Genomic DNA, 18,352 nt, shown 5'->3' with positions numbered 1-18,352 from the left:
TTTGCACCCACAATAACTACCACTTAAAAATGAATAATCTTGTAGATCAAAAGAGTGGTAGATAGTGAGACATTGGTAGAATGTGGTGGTTAGTCAAAATTACAAATCCAATGGTTTGATTTTTAATGATCTCTTTTTTGAAATTCTTCCAGGCTATCACAAGGCCTACAAATACTAATAATCTAATTAGTAAAATTACATTTTTGATGTAAATCATCTAAAACCTATAGGGACTAGTGTACTTGTATTGGTGCATCTATGGAAAAAAAATTAGATCACTCTAAGTATGGAAAGATCATTTTTTTATTGTTTTATTATATTTTTGGTTAATTTTGATAAATTGGACTAATTTATATTAATTTAAGTTATATTGGGGTTAAATTTGAGTGTGTGTGTGTGTGTGTGTATTTTCTATTAGTTTCTTGATCTTGTTTGAAGTACCTTTCCCCCCAAATTTCTTGTCCAAGAATTGTCCCAGTCCAGCATAAACTAGATAAAACTGGACACCCTGATCTTGCAACAGCCCACAAAGAGTACCCTCTATGTGAGGCTCTATGTGAGGAGGAGTAAGGACACATTTTTTTATCATCGTACTATACGTTGATGACATGCTACTCATGGGTCCCGATATAGATCAGATTTCAGCGTTTAAGGTTGATTTGCAGTCATCGTTTGAGATGTGAAATTTGGGGCCCTTGCATTACTATTTGGGGATTTAGCTTATGTAGCGCAATGATGGCATTGTTATGCTGCAATCTAAATATATACATTATAAGCTATTGAAGAGGTTTAATTTTTTAGACTATATACCTATGTCTACACCTATGGATAAAGGTACTTGACTTAGTATTCAAGATGCAGGAGACTCTTTTGATGCTAGTTTGTATTAGCAGGCTGTTGGTTGGATCCCTTCTTTATGTGTGTAACATGAGGCCAAATATACAGTATGTGGTCTCACAGTTGAGCAGATTTATGCATAGCCCAGGTACGAAGCATTGGTAGGCTGTTAAGTGGGTTTTTCGCTATTTACAGTGCACTCAGTATTTTGGTTTATTTTGTCCAAAAGTGGGTGAGTCACAGCTGCATGCTTTCAGTGATTCAAATTGAGTTGGATGTTATGACACACGAGTGTCCACTAGTGGGTTTTTCTTTCACCTTGGTGATTCATGTATATCATGGCTCAACAAGAAGCAACCTACAGTGGCCACTTCTAGCTGTGAAGGTGAGTACAAGGTAACTTTTACAGCAGCTACAATTGAGTGTGTGTGGCTCAGATGTCTTATGGCTGATTTGGGTGTTGAACAGTCGTCTAGCACTACGATTTTCACTGATAGCCATTAGCAGTTGTAAGGAACCTAGTGTTTCATGCTCGCACACTAAGCACATTGAGGTGCATTACCACTATGTCAGCGAAAGACTCTTTGCAGTAGTAGAGATCAGCTTGGTCTATGTGCCTACACATGACAACATGGCAAATTTACTCACAAAGGCTCTTTCTCTCGTGAAAAGCTCGAACCTTTTCATAAAGCTTTGGGCTTACTTCCTTTTCAGGATTGATCAACCATAACCTGTATATGTTCACATTATCACTCCAAGGGGGATTTGTAGCATTAGATGGTAGTGATGTGTGTGAACACACTTAGGACCACTGGGGCACTTTTTGTCTCACTAGGAGGTTTTTTTCCCCGTGCGTATATGTACACCCTCTTATCTACTCATTTTGGGGTGTGTAGTTATCTTTTGCACATATTTGTTCATTCTAATCTAGTGAGTTTGTGTGCTCTCAAGCTTCTCTATCTTGCTCCTATCTTGTGTGTATGCATTGTTGCAACCCTAACCCTAATTCTAACATAAGTGCTGAAAAGAAGGAGTGTAGTTTTCTAGCAACAAGGATGCCAACTGGCAAGGATACCAAGAAGGGGGTGTGATAAGATTAACAAGAAATATAAATGTAACTACTATCAGAAGCTAGCCCATTATATCAATGAATGTAGAAAAAGTCTTGAGAAGGAGAGGATAAAAAATTAGGCATGGATATGGGCTGATGCATCAGCACCAAGTGCTGAAAAGAAGAGGTCAACAAACTATGTACATGATGATTGGCCATTCACTGTGCACTGTAGTTATGACCCCTTATGTCCATGATGTATGTATGTCACTAATAGATCATGATGTATGGTATTTTGATAGTGGTGCTAGCAAGCACCACTATCATTGATAGATCATAATGTATGGTATTTTGACAGTGGTGCTAGTAAGCACATTACTTCTTAGTGTGATTTATTTTTCTCCCTTAAGTTTTCTCCTCAAGAAGGCACAACCACATGTACAAACAACTCATCGTATCTAGTGAAAGGAGTTGGTAAGGTTGTTCTCACTTGCTGCAAATAAGAAAAAACCATGATAATTCTTTTTTCTCATGAATTTAATATTTTTCGGGGTTATTTAGTGTTGAAGTATGTTTTTTATGTGATGACATTAGATAGATGTGGGTTATTTCCGTTTGGATTAATTCTACATGGTGTTTTCATGATTTTTTACAGTTGTTTAGCCTCCATCTAAAGCATTTTTTCTTATGTGTAGTCAGTTCTAGCAAATTGATTTGCTAAATCATTTTAGTCAAGGGTGGTTAAGTGAAGTTGGTTCGAGAGAATCGTAATTTTTGAAGAGCCTTATTACCATGGTTCATATTGACTTCTCAGTCAATGATAATGTCGATGAGATGAGTGATCATTCTAACTTAGGTAGGGAAGATCTTAAATTCCAAATGGTGGGATAATCACTCTTCCAGAAGTCGTGTTCTCACGTGCTGTAATGGTGGGATAATCACTTTCCCAGAAGTCTTGTTTATGCTAGGCATTAAAAAGAACTTTCTGCAAGTCTTTGCCATTGCTAGGGCAGGCCGAGTGGTAAATTTTGTTGGTGAGATAGGTGTATAGTTCACGATCAAAGTGATGGAGACATCAATGTCAACATGGTATTTGGTACTCTAAGCCATGGACTTTATAGGTTGGAAAAGTATGAGAGATTGGTACATAATACTTGTTCAGTTATTACTGCTGCCATGTGCTATCAATGACAATATGGAGCTATGGCATGCCCATTTTGGTCCCTTAAACTTTGGTTGCACCTTAAAAGACAAGAGAAGGTGCTAGAGTTTCCAAATCTTGAGGCCCCTGTCAAACATATATGTGAGGGGTGCATTTTAGGCAAGATGCAATGGGTATCATTCTCAAAAGATGGACCAATTAGAGCTATCCAAAAGTTATAGCTTATACATAGTGATGTATGTGGTCCTATGATTTGACGACATCGCCAATCAGGGGGCATCTCTACTTTGTGATTTATATTGATGACTAATCTAGGTACATTTGGGTGTATCTTTTAAAAGCAAAGTCACAAGATTTTACATGCTTTAGACTCTTTATTTCTATCTCAGGGGTTCACAAGCCATAACTTATAGTGTCACGTGAGTGTAAGGGAGGGGGTTTTTGGAAGGGTGGGCTTAAGCTTATAAGATAGGAGGTAAGGTGGATCTTATGGGGGGAGGTAGGGGATATGGTGGGAGTAGTGGAGAATGGAAGCATGGGATTGGTTTCTACTTGTACTTCACAATATGCGATCTAGTGGTGTAGGTTGAAAACTTGATAAGTTTATTAGTCTTTTAAGTTGACAACCCATGGAAACAATTTTAGGAGGGTACATGTAGGCCTTTGTGCTTCTAGCACTTACACCCATGCTAATTACGTGGGCTCCATCTTGTCACATGTATTACAATAATATACCTACTATCTAATTTTTAAACCTTAAATAGGGGGTACTTGAGTTTCATAATTAGGAATCATAAGACTTAGAAAGGGGTATAGTTTTTTTTAAGAGAAACTTAAATAGGAAGTTTTTATGAGTTGCATACATGTAAGTGACATTCCCTTTCGATGGGAAGTGAATCCCCTCGAATTTCTATGGCTAAAAATATGTCTATATGTAAAGTTGGAACCCTTCATACAAATTGAGGAGGGAGTATATGTCAAAGGAGCTTCATGTATATATGGCTAAAAGAAGCATTAAAAATTAAAGCATAGTGCCTTACACACCTCATCAAAATGGTGTGGTTGAGAGGAAGAACATATCTCTCATGGAGATGGCAACTTGCATGGTTAAAGGCCAAGATTTGCCTCATGTTTTCTGGTTGGAGGAAGTTATGTGTGCCACTTATGTGCTAAATAGATGCCCCACTAAGGCATTGTAGAAAATAACCCCTTATGAAGCTTGGAATGGCATGAATCCCTCTGTGGCTCATTTGTATGTTTTTGGTTATGTTACTTAGCTTGTGCTTGAGCAACAACACAATAAGCTATATAATAAGGCAGTAAAATATATATTTTTGGGATATAACTCAGAAAAGCAAAGGATATATAGACTCTACCATTCAACCACACAAAGTAAATATTTTGGTGAGTAGAGATGACATTATCATTGTTGAGAACTCGGTTCACTTCATGCTTTTATGCAAAAAATAGCAAAATGTATGCTCACATGACATCTTTGATATACGTCTACCTTTGTATAATGCCACACAGCTATATGTGGAGCAAATGAATACTTAACAAGGTGTTGTAAATCAACCCATACCACCCTGAGAAATATGGAGCTTCGATAAAAAAATGTGATTTTTTGGACATCTAATACCGTTAGAAAAACTTCTATTTATGTATATCTTAAAGATATTATATGTTTATCTTTTGAATCTCAAGCCATTTAGATTAGGTGTGGGCTCAACATGGCCCAAACGAATGAAACACTTGAAGGGAAGTGCCAGCAAAGCCCTCTGGATGCCCAACAAGAGAGGAACATTCTTTGGAGATCCTGCATTGACGCAAGGGTGGAGTGGGAGAGTCAGTGCTAGAAAAAAATGGCATTATAATATATTTTCTGGTTGAAATTAAAGAAAACCATCCATGGTAAAGTGGGAGTCAATGCTTGGCACAATAATATATTTTTTACCTCTTGAAATTAAAGAAATTTTTGTAGACTGATTTAAGGACTAAAATTTTATACATTTGAGTTATAAAGTAGCCATTAAATATATATTATCATTAATGCTGGATGATTAATTTTTAAAAAAAAATTGGAACACTAGGCATGTAGAAAATTTGAGTTTTATAAAAGGAAGTCTTTAATATATATATTATCATTAATACATGATTAAAATGTTTTTTTTTTAAATCGAGCATACATGTAGTGATATGTGCTACCTAGGGCGGCCTTGTTGATGATCGGAGCGCGAGAGGAAGTAGAGGGTGCCACCTATGGAGACGAAGCCAGAGACGCTGACGACTAGGACGGCGGTGATGATGAGCGCGAGGCCGCCCAGGAAGACGAAGGGCAGGAAGGCCAGCATGGTGGCCACCAGAATGAACCCCGCCACTGCAGCCACGCCCGCAAACCCCACCGCCAGCAGACTGGCGTAGTTGAGCACGGCCGGCACGCTCATCACCACGCTCTGCTGCAGCACGCTCAGCCGCTGCCACGACGCCACCACCTTCGACTGCATCTCACGCACTCTCGCAGCCTTGCCCTCCCTGCACAAGAAGAAATACCGCCGCCACCACCACCACCACCAAAAGAGCGTTCTTCCGTTACTGATCACAAACAAACAAGCTTATGAGCTCGACATGAGAATCTCTCGGCGTACACGCAACATACCCTTAGTTTAACCTAGCGTGGGTGGTGGTGGGCGGTGCTAAATTCCTTAACGACAATGTCATTTGATGAAAATGAAGGGATTCCATGAAAGGGATAGCCCTATTAGTCAAGGGCATCCATCATGCATTGTTTATGCTTGACTCCAAAGTGCAAAATTAAGCTTGATCCATTACCTCATTGCAAAATTAAGCTTGATTCATTATATCATGAGCTTGACTACTACAAGTAACATTATGCCCCATGTTCATTGAACCATCCAGCTACACAAAAGTGATACATTTAAACATCTCAAAATCATCTTCATAGACATTCTCTGGATGGGTATAAACCTACCCCTGTATGGGGACATCTCAGCCAACCATCACACTTGGATAGGGGATCTTTCCCTTGCAAGCCTTCACTTGCAATTCATTAAGTTTAGCGATAAAGACAATGATGACAAGGTGAACTTGTAAGGAGCGTATGAGTTTCTCCTACTCATCAAGTTGTGGTTAAGATTAATCTTTATGTTACAAGATACAAATTGCTAAATACCCTTAAGAGAAACTCAAAACATGTGAAGGGGTAACTATAAGCCTACATATGGGGTTAGTTATTTTTATAGTCTTAAATTATAAAATCTATTCTATATTTCTCTATAGTCAATTATGATTTTATTATGATGTACATATTAAGTGAGATATAAAAATTATGCATACGTGCAAGTGTGTCTATATGTGTGCATGCATGCGTACGCATGTGCACATGTGCATGCGTGTGTGTGTGTGTGTGTGTGTGTGTGTGTGTGTGTGTGTGTGTGTGTGAGAGAGAGAGAGAGAGAGAGAGAGAGAGAGAGAGATCATGAGCATGATCATGATCATGATAAGATGTTTTTTTTAACATCCATTGGAGGCCAAAAATATGACAAGGGTCCATAAGCTAATACCAAACCATACATTAGTTAAGGATCAATAGTCGATTGGGGTAGAGATGAACTTACAAAAATTAAAGAAAAAAAAACCTACACTTTGGCTAGAGAAGTCTCGTGGGTCAAAGCATCCCAAGTTAAATATTAAGAGTATATCAACTTCAAGGTACAAAACTCTTATATAAGGGCTTAACCTTCTTAGAGAAGTCTCGTGGGTAAAAGGATCCCAAGTTAAATATTAAGAGTATATCAACTTCAAGGTACAAAACTCTTATATAAGGGCTTAACCTTCTTGGAGGATTGCCCACTTTCTTGCCTTGTGATATGTGTGTTTTGGCCTCACTAATTCTTGAACACTACAAGATATCAGCCTAATAATATCGCATATAATGATGATTTAGACTTGGTTTTTTAATCCAACATTCTCACAGTGTCAGTATAAGCATTGGTACAGAACCATCAGTATAATCGTCACCGTCGATGATTTTACCAATGCTTATATTCAACACTATGAGAAAACAATTTAGGTCGAATGGGATAGATCTAGGCAATTTGCCCTACATGTCCCATTTTTGCCCATAGTACCTAGCTAGGTTCTTTAGATATAGACAAATTAGCCTGGCATAGAGCTTTGCACATAGCCTCATGCATAGCTTTGTACATAGCCTCATATATAGCTTTGCACATAGACATGCCCATAGCCTAGCTAGGTACTTTAGATATAGACAAATTAGCCTGGCATATAGCTTTGCACATCGCCTAGTGCATAGCTTTGTACATAGACTCGTGTATAGCTTTGCACATTGCCATGCCCATAGCCTCACAGTGGATAGCGTCATGCATAGTTACATAAGAGAAATTTGGAAAAAAATATATAAAAATTAAAGTGTGTTTATGTGTATGTGTGTGTGTGTGCGTGTGCATGCACGTGCACATGTGTACATGCGTGCACGTGTGTGTGTGTGTATGTGTGTGTGTGTGTGTGTGAAAGAGAGAGAGAGAGAGAGAGAGAGAGAGAGAGAGAGAGAGATGAAGATGAAGATGATCATGATCATGATAAGATGTTTTTTAACGTCTATTGGAGGCCAAAAATATGACAAGGGTCCATAAGCTGATACAAACCCATACATAAGTTAAGGATTGTGAGTCAATCGGGGTAAGAGATGAACTTACAAAAAATAAAGAAAAAAGAAAAACCTACACTTTGGTTAGAGAAGTCTCATTGGCCAGAGGCACCCAAGTTAAATATTAAGAGTATATCAACTTCAAGGTACAAAACTCTTGTGTAAGGGCTTGACCTTCAAGGTACAAAACTCTTGTGTAAGGGCTTAAATATTAAGAGTATATCAACTTCAAGGTACAAAACTCTTGTGTAAGGGCTTGACCTTCTTGGAGGACTACCCACTTTCTTGCCTTGTGATATGTTGGCCTCACTAATTTTCTAATTCTCAAGCACTACAAGATATCAACTTAATACCATCACATATAATAATGCTTTAGACTTAGTTTTTTTTAACCCTACCTACTCGTGGCATCGGTATCATTATCGGTCGCAAACCGTTGGTATAAGCATTGTCCCTATATATATATCGATGTTTATGTTGACACTTTGTGAGGAAAAAGAATGGGACAAAATGACGCAGTTTGTCCCAACCTGTCCCATTTTTCCCATAGTACCTAGCTAGGTACTTGAGATATAGATAAATTAGCATCATGTATAGCTTTGCACATAGCCTAGTGTATAGCTTTGCACATCACCTCATGCATAGCCACACCCAAAGCCTCCTGGATAGCCTCGTGCATAGCTAAATGAGAGAAGTTTGAAAAAAATGGCGAAGGATAGAATGGGATAGTGTTTTTTTTTAAGAAACTTAAATAGGGGGTTTTTATGAGTTTCATGCACGCATGTGACATCCCCTTTCTATGGAAAGTGAATCCCTTGGAATTTCTACTATGGCAAAAATGTGTTTATTTGTAAAGTTGGAACCCTTCATACAGATCGAACGAGGGAGTATATGTCAAAGGAGTTTCATGTATATATGGCTAAAAGAAGCATTAAACATTAAAGCATAGTGCCTTACACACCTCATCAAAATGGTGTGGTTGAGAGGAAGAATAGGTCTCTCATGGAGACGGCCCGTTGCATGGTTAACTTAGGCCACTAAGGCATTGTAGAAAATAACCCCTTATAAAGCTTGGAATGGCATGAATCCCTCTATGGCTCATTTGTATGTTTTTGGTTATGTTACTTAGCTTGTGCTTGAGCAACAACACAATAAGCTGGAAATAAGGCGGTAAAATATATATTTTTGGGATACAACTTAGAAAAGCAAGGGATATATAGACTCTACCATCGAGCCACACAAAGCAAATATTTTGGTGAGTGGAGATGTTATCATCCTGAGAACACAGTTCACTTCATGCTTTTATGCAAAAAATAGCAAGATGTATGCTCACATGACACCTTGATACACTTCTACCTTTGTATAATGCCACACACAGCTATATGTGGAGCAAATGAATACTTAATAAGGTATTGTAAATCAGCCCATACCATCCCGAGAAACATGGAGCTCCTATAAAAAAGGTGATTTTGTTTGGACATCTAATACCTTTAGAAAAATTTCTATTTATGTATATTTTAAAGATATTATTTGTTTATGTTTTGAATCTCAAGTCATTTGCAATAATAAAATGGATCCAAAGATATAAACCCTAGACCAAAAATGTACTTAATTGACCATATATTCTTTTCCGAGACCAGTGTTAGCTTCTCATGGGAAGAAGGCATAAACTAAGATTGAGAGGGCAATTTCATCATTACTACAGTGTCATGTCTATGGTGAGCGATCGAGGAGTATCTATTCATATTTTGTAATCATGAAGGCATAAGCAAATCCATAACTGTGTGTACTTCATCTTGACTTAAAGTGTTATGGATACTATAACTCACTCTTGATAGAACTCCTTTAATGGGCTTTTATTAAGTTAGACATGTGTTAGTAAGTGACAAACTTGTTGCGAGTCATCATTATTATGGTCATGATCGATAAGGCATATATATGTGCATGAAGCCATTTAGAACAAGCGTGGGCTCAACATGTCCCAGACGAATGAAACACTTGAAGGGAAGTGCCAACAAAGCCCTCTGGATGCCCAACAAGAGAGGAATGTTCTTTGGAGATCCTGCAATGAAGCAAGGGTGGAGTGCAAGTTAGTGCTAGAAAAAAAAATTGGCATTATAATATATTTTCTGGTTGAAATTAAAGAGAAACGCCATGGTAAAGTGGGAGTCAATGCTAAAAAAAAAAATTAGCACAATAATATATTTTTACTAGTTGAAATTAAAGAAATTCTTGTAGATTGATTCAAGGACTAAAATTTTATACATTTGAGTTATAAAACAGACATTAAATATATATTATCATTAATGCTAGACATTAAATATATATTATCATTAATGCTGGTTGAATAATTTTTTTTAAAAAATCGAACACCAGACATGTAGAAAATTTGAGTTAAAAAGGAAGTCTTTAATATATATATTATCATTAATACATGATTAAAAAGTTTTTTAAAAAATCGAGCATACATGTAGTGATATGTGCTACCTAGGGGGGCGGCCTTGTTGATGATCGGAGCGCGAGAGGAAGTAGAGGGTGCCACCTATGGAGACGAAGCCAGAGACGCTGACGACTAGGACGGCGGTGATGACGAGCGCGAGGCCGCCCAGGAAGACGAAGGGCAGGAAGGCCAGCATGGTGGCCACCAGAATGAACCCCGCCACTGCAGCCACGCCCGCAAACCCCACCGCCAGCAGCCTGGCGTAGTTGAGCACCGCCGGCACGCTCATCACCACGCTCTGCTGCAACACGCTCAGCCGCTGCCACGACGCCACCACCTTCGACTGCATCTCACGCACTCTCGCAGCCTTGCCCTCCCTGCACAAGAAGAAATACCACCGCCACCGCCGCCGCCGCCACCACCACCACCACCACCAAAAGAGCGTTCTTACTTTACTGATCACAAACAAACAAGCTTATGAGCTCGACATAAGAATCTCTCGGTGGCCTTACGTACACGCAACATACCCTTAGTTTAACCTAGCGTGGGCGGTGGTAAATTCCTTAACGACAATGTCATTTGATGAAAATGAAGGGATTCCATGAAAGGGATAGTGCTATTAGTAGTGCAATTAGTCAAGGGCATGGGGCATGCATCATGCATTGTTTATGCTTGACTCCAAAGTGCAAAATCATTGAACCATCAAGCTCCACAAAGCGATACAGACATTCTTTGGAAGGGTATAAACCTACCCTTGTATGGGGACGTCTTAGCCAACCCTCACACTTGGATAGGGAATCTTTCCCTTGCAAGCCTTCACTTGCAATTCATTAAGTTTAGAGATGAAGACAATGATGACAAGGTCAGCTTGTAAGGACCTCGTGAATTTCTCCTACTCATCAAGTTGTGATTAGTGTAAATTTTTAACAAGCATGCATTTGGGAGATCATCATCTATTCTAGTGGTGGGTTCACCATTGGGTATTATTCATGAAATATGATCTGCTAGAACATGTTATATTCCTTTTCTTAACAATGCTTTGACTGTAAAGTTAAAGCCTAAGAGAAAGATCAATCATCATATCATCCATCCCGTGGTGCAGGGCTTGTTGATACAATATAACAATACTTGGTGGTCCATAAAGAATACAGATTTATTGGCCAAAGGATAATGTCTATAACAATACGATATAACAAATTATGCTTAGTGGTCCTCCATAATCTACCCCGTGGTGCAAGGCTTGTTGATATGATATAACAGTGCTTGGTGGTCCATAAAGAATACAAATTTGTTGGCTAAAAGATAGTGTCTATACTTGTTTCACACATATACCATGAACAACCCTTCTCTTTTTGTGATTGTGTAATTCATTTCATCTTCATTGAGTTGCACATTGGCAAAACAAATAGGGTAGTCGAACTTGTGTTCCTTCCCTTGTATGTGTTAGCACCATACATCCAATGGTAAAATTTGATACACATGATAGAAAAGCATACAAATGCTGCAACCTAGTGATAAAGCAGGTTCCCATTAGTAGAGATGTCATATTTGATGAAATGGCCAGTTGGTATAAGCAAAGTGATAAAGCAGGTGGGTGGTTGCAAGATGAGGGTACTCACTTTCGTTCACTCTCTCTAAAATTGGGACATCCATGCATCTCGGGTGGAGTACCTCGATCGTGATAGTGCCGCGAATTAAAAGACGACACGTGCCTCCCGAGCCTAAATCGACATATCTCGATCGAGATGCCAACTAATGCCACGCTAGCAGGTCCGGGTTTCCAGGCGTCATCCATGTCACCAATACATGTCACCGCCACCACATTATCTCGATCGAGATATCTATGCCACTCGGATCCACATCAGGGCCACGCTGTATCCCCCTAGGCATATTTGACTAGCACATCTCCATTGTCCACCTATCTCGAACGAGAAATTAACATCAAATCGCGACCATTCATTGTTCGAGATAATGGGATACAATCTCCACCGTCCCCATATCTCGATCGAGATACTGAGATCAAATCTCAGTCGTCCAAATATCTCGATCGAGATACAGAGATACAATCTGCACCGTCCAAATATCTCGATCGAGATATGTAGATGCAATATCCACCGTCCAATTATCTCGATCGAGATACGTAAACGCAATCTATACCGTCCATTCACGTACGTTGGGAGATGCGATCTCGGCCGTTTAAATATCTCGATCGAGGTATATAATGAATCTTGACCGTTCGAGATACCTTGTCGTGGTAATGCCTTTAAATCGTGGCCGTCCATGTACCTCGAACGAGATAGTAATATCAAATCTCAGCCGTCGATCCTTCCCCAACCCTAAAATTAGGTGTGTATCTTGGCCGTATGTTGCACTAACCCTAATATCCAGAGCGTTAATCTTACAAACCCTAAATTGCATGATGTTACCGAACCTCGATCGAGGTTATAAAACTGGAAAACTTTTTTTTTTGCCTCATTGTCACAAGTCGTTTTCACTCTCCTTGCTCTCTTGATTTGGATTAGCATTAGTGAGCCCATTAGCATTGTTTTATAGCTTCATTAGTGCTACTTAGCACTAAGCATTAGACCCTTCACATTAGACCCTTCACATTGGACCCTTCACATTTGGCTTAGGTTTTAGCATGGAGTCACACGAGGAGGGCCACGAGGAGGGCCGCTCATCTATTGCGGACCTCATCGCGGAGATAGACCGCGAGTTAGCGGCTATCCGTAGGAGTGCTAGAGACACACCGTCTACATTACATATCGTGGCAGACTTGGAGGCGATGCTTGCGTCCCTTCGTAGCCTTCACGATATTGTTTATGTAGATGAGTGGATAGCCCACCATCGCACTGCTCCTGTGTCACATGGCCTGACATATCGTCAGGTCTGTGATCTTGCTCCTATTAGGGATGGAGCCTACCTAGATCTCTTCCTCGATAGTCGTGGGATGAGGCCTAGGGCGGGCAAGCCCCTCACTATTTCGCGGTGCTCGCATCCTCGTATGATGGCGGCACATATCTATAGTCGATATGTTGCCGCATATGGGAGGATGCCGAACAACCGCCAGATTCCCATCGCAAAGCAGTTATATGCAGAGTTTGTCTTAGGGGAGGAGGTGGATTACACCAGCCATCGTCCGGGTGGTGGTGCTGGAAAGGGCCGTCTCCAGGACCAGGGTAGGCGGCCTCCACCAGCCCTTCGTGTAGCACCTACCACAGATCCTTCATTTGTGCCATTGTCGACAGTAGAGGCTCTTGGCACCCAGGTCGGCATTGACGTACGGAGTACCACGGAGAGCATCCAGCACGTGGTGCGCCTGTTCTCACAATCTATACCGACGACAGATATTTACATATATACATGTCGAGGTATTTACATATATATTACGTCTTAAGTTTTTTTGGTCATTTATCTACATGTTTATATATACTTTTCTATATTTTTACATGAGCAGCATGGTTGATTGTGTCACGTAGGTTCCCACACCTACCACTGAGAGGCTCACTCAGGAGTTGGTAGAGGCGAGAGCGGAGATTGACCGCCTCAGAGCTGCATTACAGATGGCAGAGGCAGCTACTGCTGTAGAGGCACAGCATCTGAGAGAGTCCGACATCCAGCAGGTAGGTTTCTCTTGCACGTAAAAGAGTTATAATTAAGGTCCTAAGTTATAAATTTCTTTAAGTAATACCTAATGAGAGACTAATCAATTATTTTAATGCTTTACTTTTTTGCGTAGGCTCGGACCGAGGTAGAGAGCTCTAGAGCTGAGGCACAGCATCATCAGATTATGGAGCAGATTGCCCAGCTGCACAGGGCAGAGCAGTTGATGCTGCATGTTCGAGAGTTTCGTAGATCCTCGGACGTGACAGTGCCTTACCTACCTTTATATCCACGGCCTTTCATCACAGAGGTTTTTCGACGACCTCTCCCGCAGGATGCACCACCCTTCCTACGTGATGCGTGCTGCTCTTTATGTATCGAGGACATTGATAGTACAGGTGGATATGCCCTGGGATGTGGACATATTTTCCACTTGTCTTGCATCACCCAGGAGCTAGTCCGGTTCTCAGCATGCCCCTCCTGCCGTGCACGCGTCGACCTAGCGACGTACAGGGTATTGGGCATCGATGATCTTCACCCAGGCCTCGTTCGAGTAGATGCCAGGACTGGCAAGCCTGTCGACTTTACATCAGCTATGGACTTGGGACTCGACGCCTTCGACGATAGAGCCCAGGAGCCTGAGGTGCCTCCTGAGATAGAGTGGAGCTCACATGAGTTCGATGCTTACCAGAGAGTCCTACATGAGAGCCAGGTCACAGCATATGAGCGCGTGGGTGGTGCTGGCCCTAGTGGCACCTCGGGTGATGGTGCTAGCAGCAGTGCTGCTTCTCATGAGCAGCGTGTCCTTACAGCAGAGGAGCTTACACGAGCAGAGTGGCAGACACGTACCATTGCAGATTATAGATTTTGGGTTTACAGACAGAGGCGTCTTGCATTAGCACGACGTAGAGAGAGAGAGAGGGCCATAGCAGCTTTTGGGACTCGTGAGCTCCCGAGTACACCGGCACCAGCTCACGATCCTGCCTTTGAGGCAGACCTCCCCGCAGACATTCGACGACCCCCGCAGCCGGCACAGCCTCCTCGACGTGCACAGCAGCCTCGACGCGCACGTCGACCGGCAGTTAGAGATGACGATTTTGATTGGGTTGCTGTTGATAGTGACTAAACTCAGGCTAGCCGGGTTAGCTCACTTACATTGTACTTAGATTTTTGGGCAGTGACTAACCTCAGACTAGCTGGGGTAGCTCATTTTCATTCTGATGTACTTATTTGATGTTTATATCATTATGAGTTTTTTCATTATTGAGTATCAGTACATTTTAGTTGATGTTCTTGATTTTATTATATTTTTTAACACTTTGGCTATCATATTGTTTGTTGAAAATCTCCATGCCATCGTACCCAAACATGCTCTAATGGGGACCAAACTTTGCAAGCATGGGGGGGGCACCCACTCCCACATGCTTGCAAAGTTTGGTCACAATCAGAGCATGTTTGGATTGGTAATTAGCGCCCAGTGCGGGTTTTTGAAGACTCTTGGTGCTTAAGAGGCCATGGAAAATCCGGGCCTTCCCCATACCATCGTACCCAAACATGCTCCGATGGGGACCAAACTTTGCAAGCATGTGGGGGTGGGTCCCCCCCACATGCTTGCAAAGTTTGGTCCCCATCAAAGCATGTTTGGATTGGTAATTAGCGCCCAGTCCGGATTTTTTAAGTCTCTTGATGCTTAAGAGGCCATGGAAAATCCGGGCCTTCCCCATACCATCGTACCCAAACATGCTCCGATGGGGACCAAACTTTGCAAGCATGTGGGGGCGGGTCCCCCCCACATGCTTGCAAAGTTTGGTCACAATCAGAGCATGTTTGGATTGGTAATTAGTGCCCACTGCGGGTTTTTCAAGTCTCTTGGTGCTTAAGAGGCCATGGAAAATCCGGGCCTTCCCCATACCATCGTACCCAAACATGCTCCGATAGGGACCAAACTTTGCAAGCATGGGGGGGGCACCCACCCCCACATGCTTGCAAAGTTTGGTCACAATCAGAGCATGTTTGGATTGGTAATTAGCGCCCAGTCCGGATTTTTCAAGTCTCTTGGTGCTTAAGAGGCCATGGAAAATCCGGGCCTTCCCCATACCATCGTACCCAAACATGCTCCGATGGGGACCAAACTTTGCAAGAATGTGGGGGTGAATCCCCCCCACATGCTTGCAAAGTTTGGTCACAATCAGAGCATGTTTGGATTGGTAATTAGCGCCCAGTGCGGGTTTTTCAAGTCTCTTGGTGCTTAAGAGGCCATGGAAAATCCGGGCCTTCCCCATACCATCGTACCCAAACATGCTCCGATAGGGACCAAACTTTGCAAGCATGTGGGGGTGGGTCCCCCCCACATGCTTCCAAAGTTTGGTCACAATCAGAGCATGTTTGGATTGGTAATTGGCGCCCAGTGCGGGTTTTTGAAGTCTCTTGGTGCTTAAGAGGCCATGGAAAATCCGGGCCTTCCCCATACCATCATACCCAAACATACTCCGATGGGGACCAAAATTTGCAAGCATGTGGGGGTGGGTCCCCCCCACATGCTTGCAAAGTTTGGTCACAATCAGAGCATGTTTGGGTACGATGATATGGGGAAGGCCCGGATTTTCCATGGCCTCTTAAGCACCAAGAGACTTGAAAAATCCGGACTGGGCGCTAATTACCAATCCAAACATGCTCTGATTGTGACCAAACTTTGCAAGCATGTGGGGGTGGGTCCCCCCCCCCATGCTTGCAAAGTTTGGTCCCCATCGGAGCATGTTTGGGTACGATGGTATGGGGAAGGCCCGGATTTTCCATGGCCTCTTAAGCATCAAGAGACTTGAAAAATCTAGACTGGGCACTAATTACCAATCCAAACATGCTCCGATGGGGACCAAACTTTGCAAGCATGTGGGGGGGACCCACCCCCACATGCTTGCAAAGTTTGGTCCCCATCGGAGCATGTTTGGGTACGATGGTATGGGGAAGGCCCGGATTTTCCATGGCCTCAAGCACCAAGAGACTTCAAAAACCCGCACTGGGCGCTAATTACCAATCCAAACATGCTCTGATTATGACCAAACTTTGCAAGCATGTGGGGGTGGGTCCCCTCCCCATGCTTGCAAAGTTTGGTCATAATCAGAGCATGTTTGGATTGGTAATTAGCGCCCAGTGCCCCATGCTTGCAAAGTTTGGTCCCCATCAGATCATGTTTGGGTACGATGGCATGGAGATTTTCAACAAACAATATGATAGCCAAAGTGTTAAAAAATATAATAAAATCAAGAACATCAACTAAAATGTAATGATACTCAATAATGAGAAAACTCATAATGATATAAACATCAAATAAGTACATCAGAATGAAAATGAGCTACCCCAGCTAGTCTGAGGTTAGTCACTGCCCAAAAATCTAAGTACAATGTAAGTGAGCTAACCCAGCTAGTCTGAGTTTAGTCACTATCAAGATAGAGATCTAGTCAGCAGCACCCTCTCTAGCTCTCAACTGCTCTAGAATGCTCTCATGGTCATCCACTCGAAGCCGAAAATGAGGGTGAGAACTGTGTTTTCGGCTCTGTACTCGAACAAGAGTGAGCCTGGTAGCAACCACTAGATGAGAGAACTGAAATGCCTCTAACTCCCACTTCCACTGCTGGAACTCAAGACTCCCCCGATGAAGTCGAATCTGCTGGTAGAACCGGCCTGCCACAATCATGCTATGGGCGTCATAAGAAAACCCATGATCATCCACTGTATCCTGGTCAAGCATGCACTTTGGCCTAGTGCAACTCATCAGATAGTAGTCTACTCCCTCGCTATTTCCCTCACTGGCAATAACAGCAAATACATCACCCTCCTGTAGCAAATCTGTCAGGTCATCATAACTGACCATGAACGCAGGACCTGTGTGCTCATCAGACACCACTCGATGTAAAGGATGCTCGGGGGAGAGGAATGTCTGTATCCATGCATCTGCCCATCCTCTCGAGGCACAATGTGACCAATCGCCATCCATACATGCTCCACAGAAGCATGCAAACCGTCGTGTGTAAATCGTGGGGGCCGCCATGCACGTGCTTCTGATGGAATGTAAGCCCAAGGTGCCAGGTACTGTGTCACAATCATGGGAGGCTCTACGGTCAATCATGCCACCATCCACATGCCAAAAAAATCTCCTGACAATCCGAGCATCACGTTTGGGGTACGATGATGCTGCACTCCCACACAAATGTTGGGAGCACCACTCGACTACGTGGCCTGCACCTCTGAGCATCCTGTCGCTCGCAGCTGATGACGCCTCAAGGCACGTTTCACACACGCACCCGCACCATCATGCTCTCCCTTCCCGTGACCAGTCTCAAAGAATGACCAAATCACTGGGATACTAGACTGCACATGCCACCTATAAATCCATAAAAGATAGTCTTAGTTATTGTTTTCTTTAAGATGTTCTAGTGAATTTAGTTTAATTGTAAATGTAAGAAAGCCATAAGTACTACCTGTAGAGCCAATAGAATTGAAGTGATGACTTGAACTGTGCGCCACAACCATCCGACCAAACCCATCGCTGGACATGTCTGATCCCACAATCTC

General features: G+C 42.2%; 2 protein-coding genes across 3 annotated transcripts; both read right to left on the bottom strand.

The window, feature by feature from the left end:
- Positions 1-4,637: 4,637 nt before the first annotated feature.
- Positions 4,638-6,468, bottom strand: LOC147609460 (uncharacterized). Of its 2 annotated transcripts, none has more exons than XM_086787756.1 (2): positions 5,237-6,468; positions 4,638-4,866 (listed from the first exon to the last, which is right to left on the bottom strand). In XM_086787756.1, the coding sequence occupies exon 1, from the start codon at positions 5,552-5,554 to the stop codon at positions 5,252-5,254; it is 303 nt and encodes a 100-aa protein (XP_086643882.1). In that variant the 5' UTR covers positions 5,555-6,468; the 3' UTR covers positions 4,638-4,866; positions 5,237-5,251. The 2 variants fall into 2 exon arrangements, with proteins under 2 accessions (XP_086643882.1, XP_086643881.1); XM_086787755.1 differs by having other exon boundaries at positions 5,256-6,465.
- Positions 6,469-9,458: 2,990 nt separating this feature from the next.
- On the bottom strand, positions 9,459-10,599 carry LOC147609459 (uncharacterized). Its single transcript, XM_086787571.1, has 2 exons — positions 10,225-10,599; positions 9,459-9,799 (listed from the first exon to the last, which is right to left on the bottom strand). The coding sequence occupies exons 1-2, from the start codon at positions 10,524-10,526 to the stop codon at positions 9,709-9,711; spliced, it is 393 nt and encodes a 130-aa protein (XP_086643697.1). The 5' UTR covers positions 10,527-10,599; the 3' UTR covers positions 9,459-9,708.
- Positions 10,600-18,352: the final 7,753 nt, after the last annotated feature.

Source organism: Cibotium barometz, chromosome 51 (assembly GCF_041138505.1).
Source record: "Cibotium barometz isolate CiBa-2024 chromosome 51, ASM4113850v1, whole genome shotgun sequence".
Taxonomy (NCBI): Eukaryota; Viridiplantae; Streptophyta; class Polypodiopsida; order Cyatheales; family Cibotiaceae; genus Cibotium; species Cibotium barometz.
Note: the sequence above shows the minus strand (reverse complement) of the source record. Positions and strands in the feature narration are given on the sequence as shown.

Bases quoted from the DNA above. Each gene is read 5' to 3' on its own strand.
- LOC147609460 (XM_086787755.1), bottom strand. From the start codon at position 5,554: ATGCAGTCGAAGGTGGTGGCGTCGTGGCAGCGGCTGAGCGTGCTGCAG. The intron at 4,867-5,255 runs GTAGCACATATC...GCGTCAATGCAG, and splicing joins CATCAACAAGGCCGCCCTAG to GATCTCCAAAGAATGTTCCT.
- LOC147609459 (XM_086787571.1), bottom strand. From the start codon at position 10,526: ATGCAGTCGAAGGTGGTGGCGTCGTGGCAGCGGCTGAGCGTGTTGCAG. The intron at 9,800-10,224 runs GTAGCACATATC...GCTTCATTGCAG, and splicing joins CAACAAGGCCGCCCCCCTAG to GATCTCCAAAGAACATTCCT.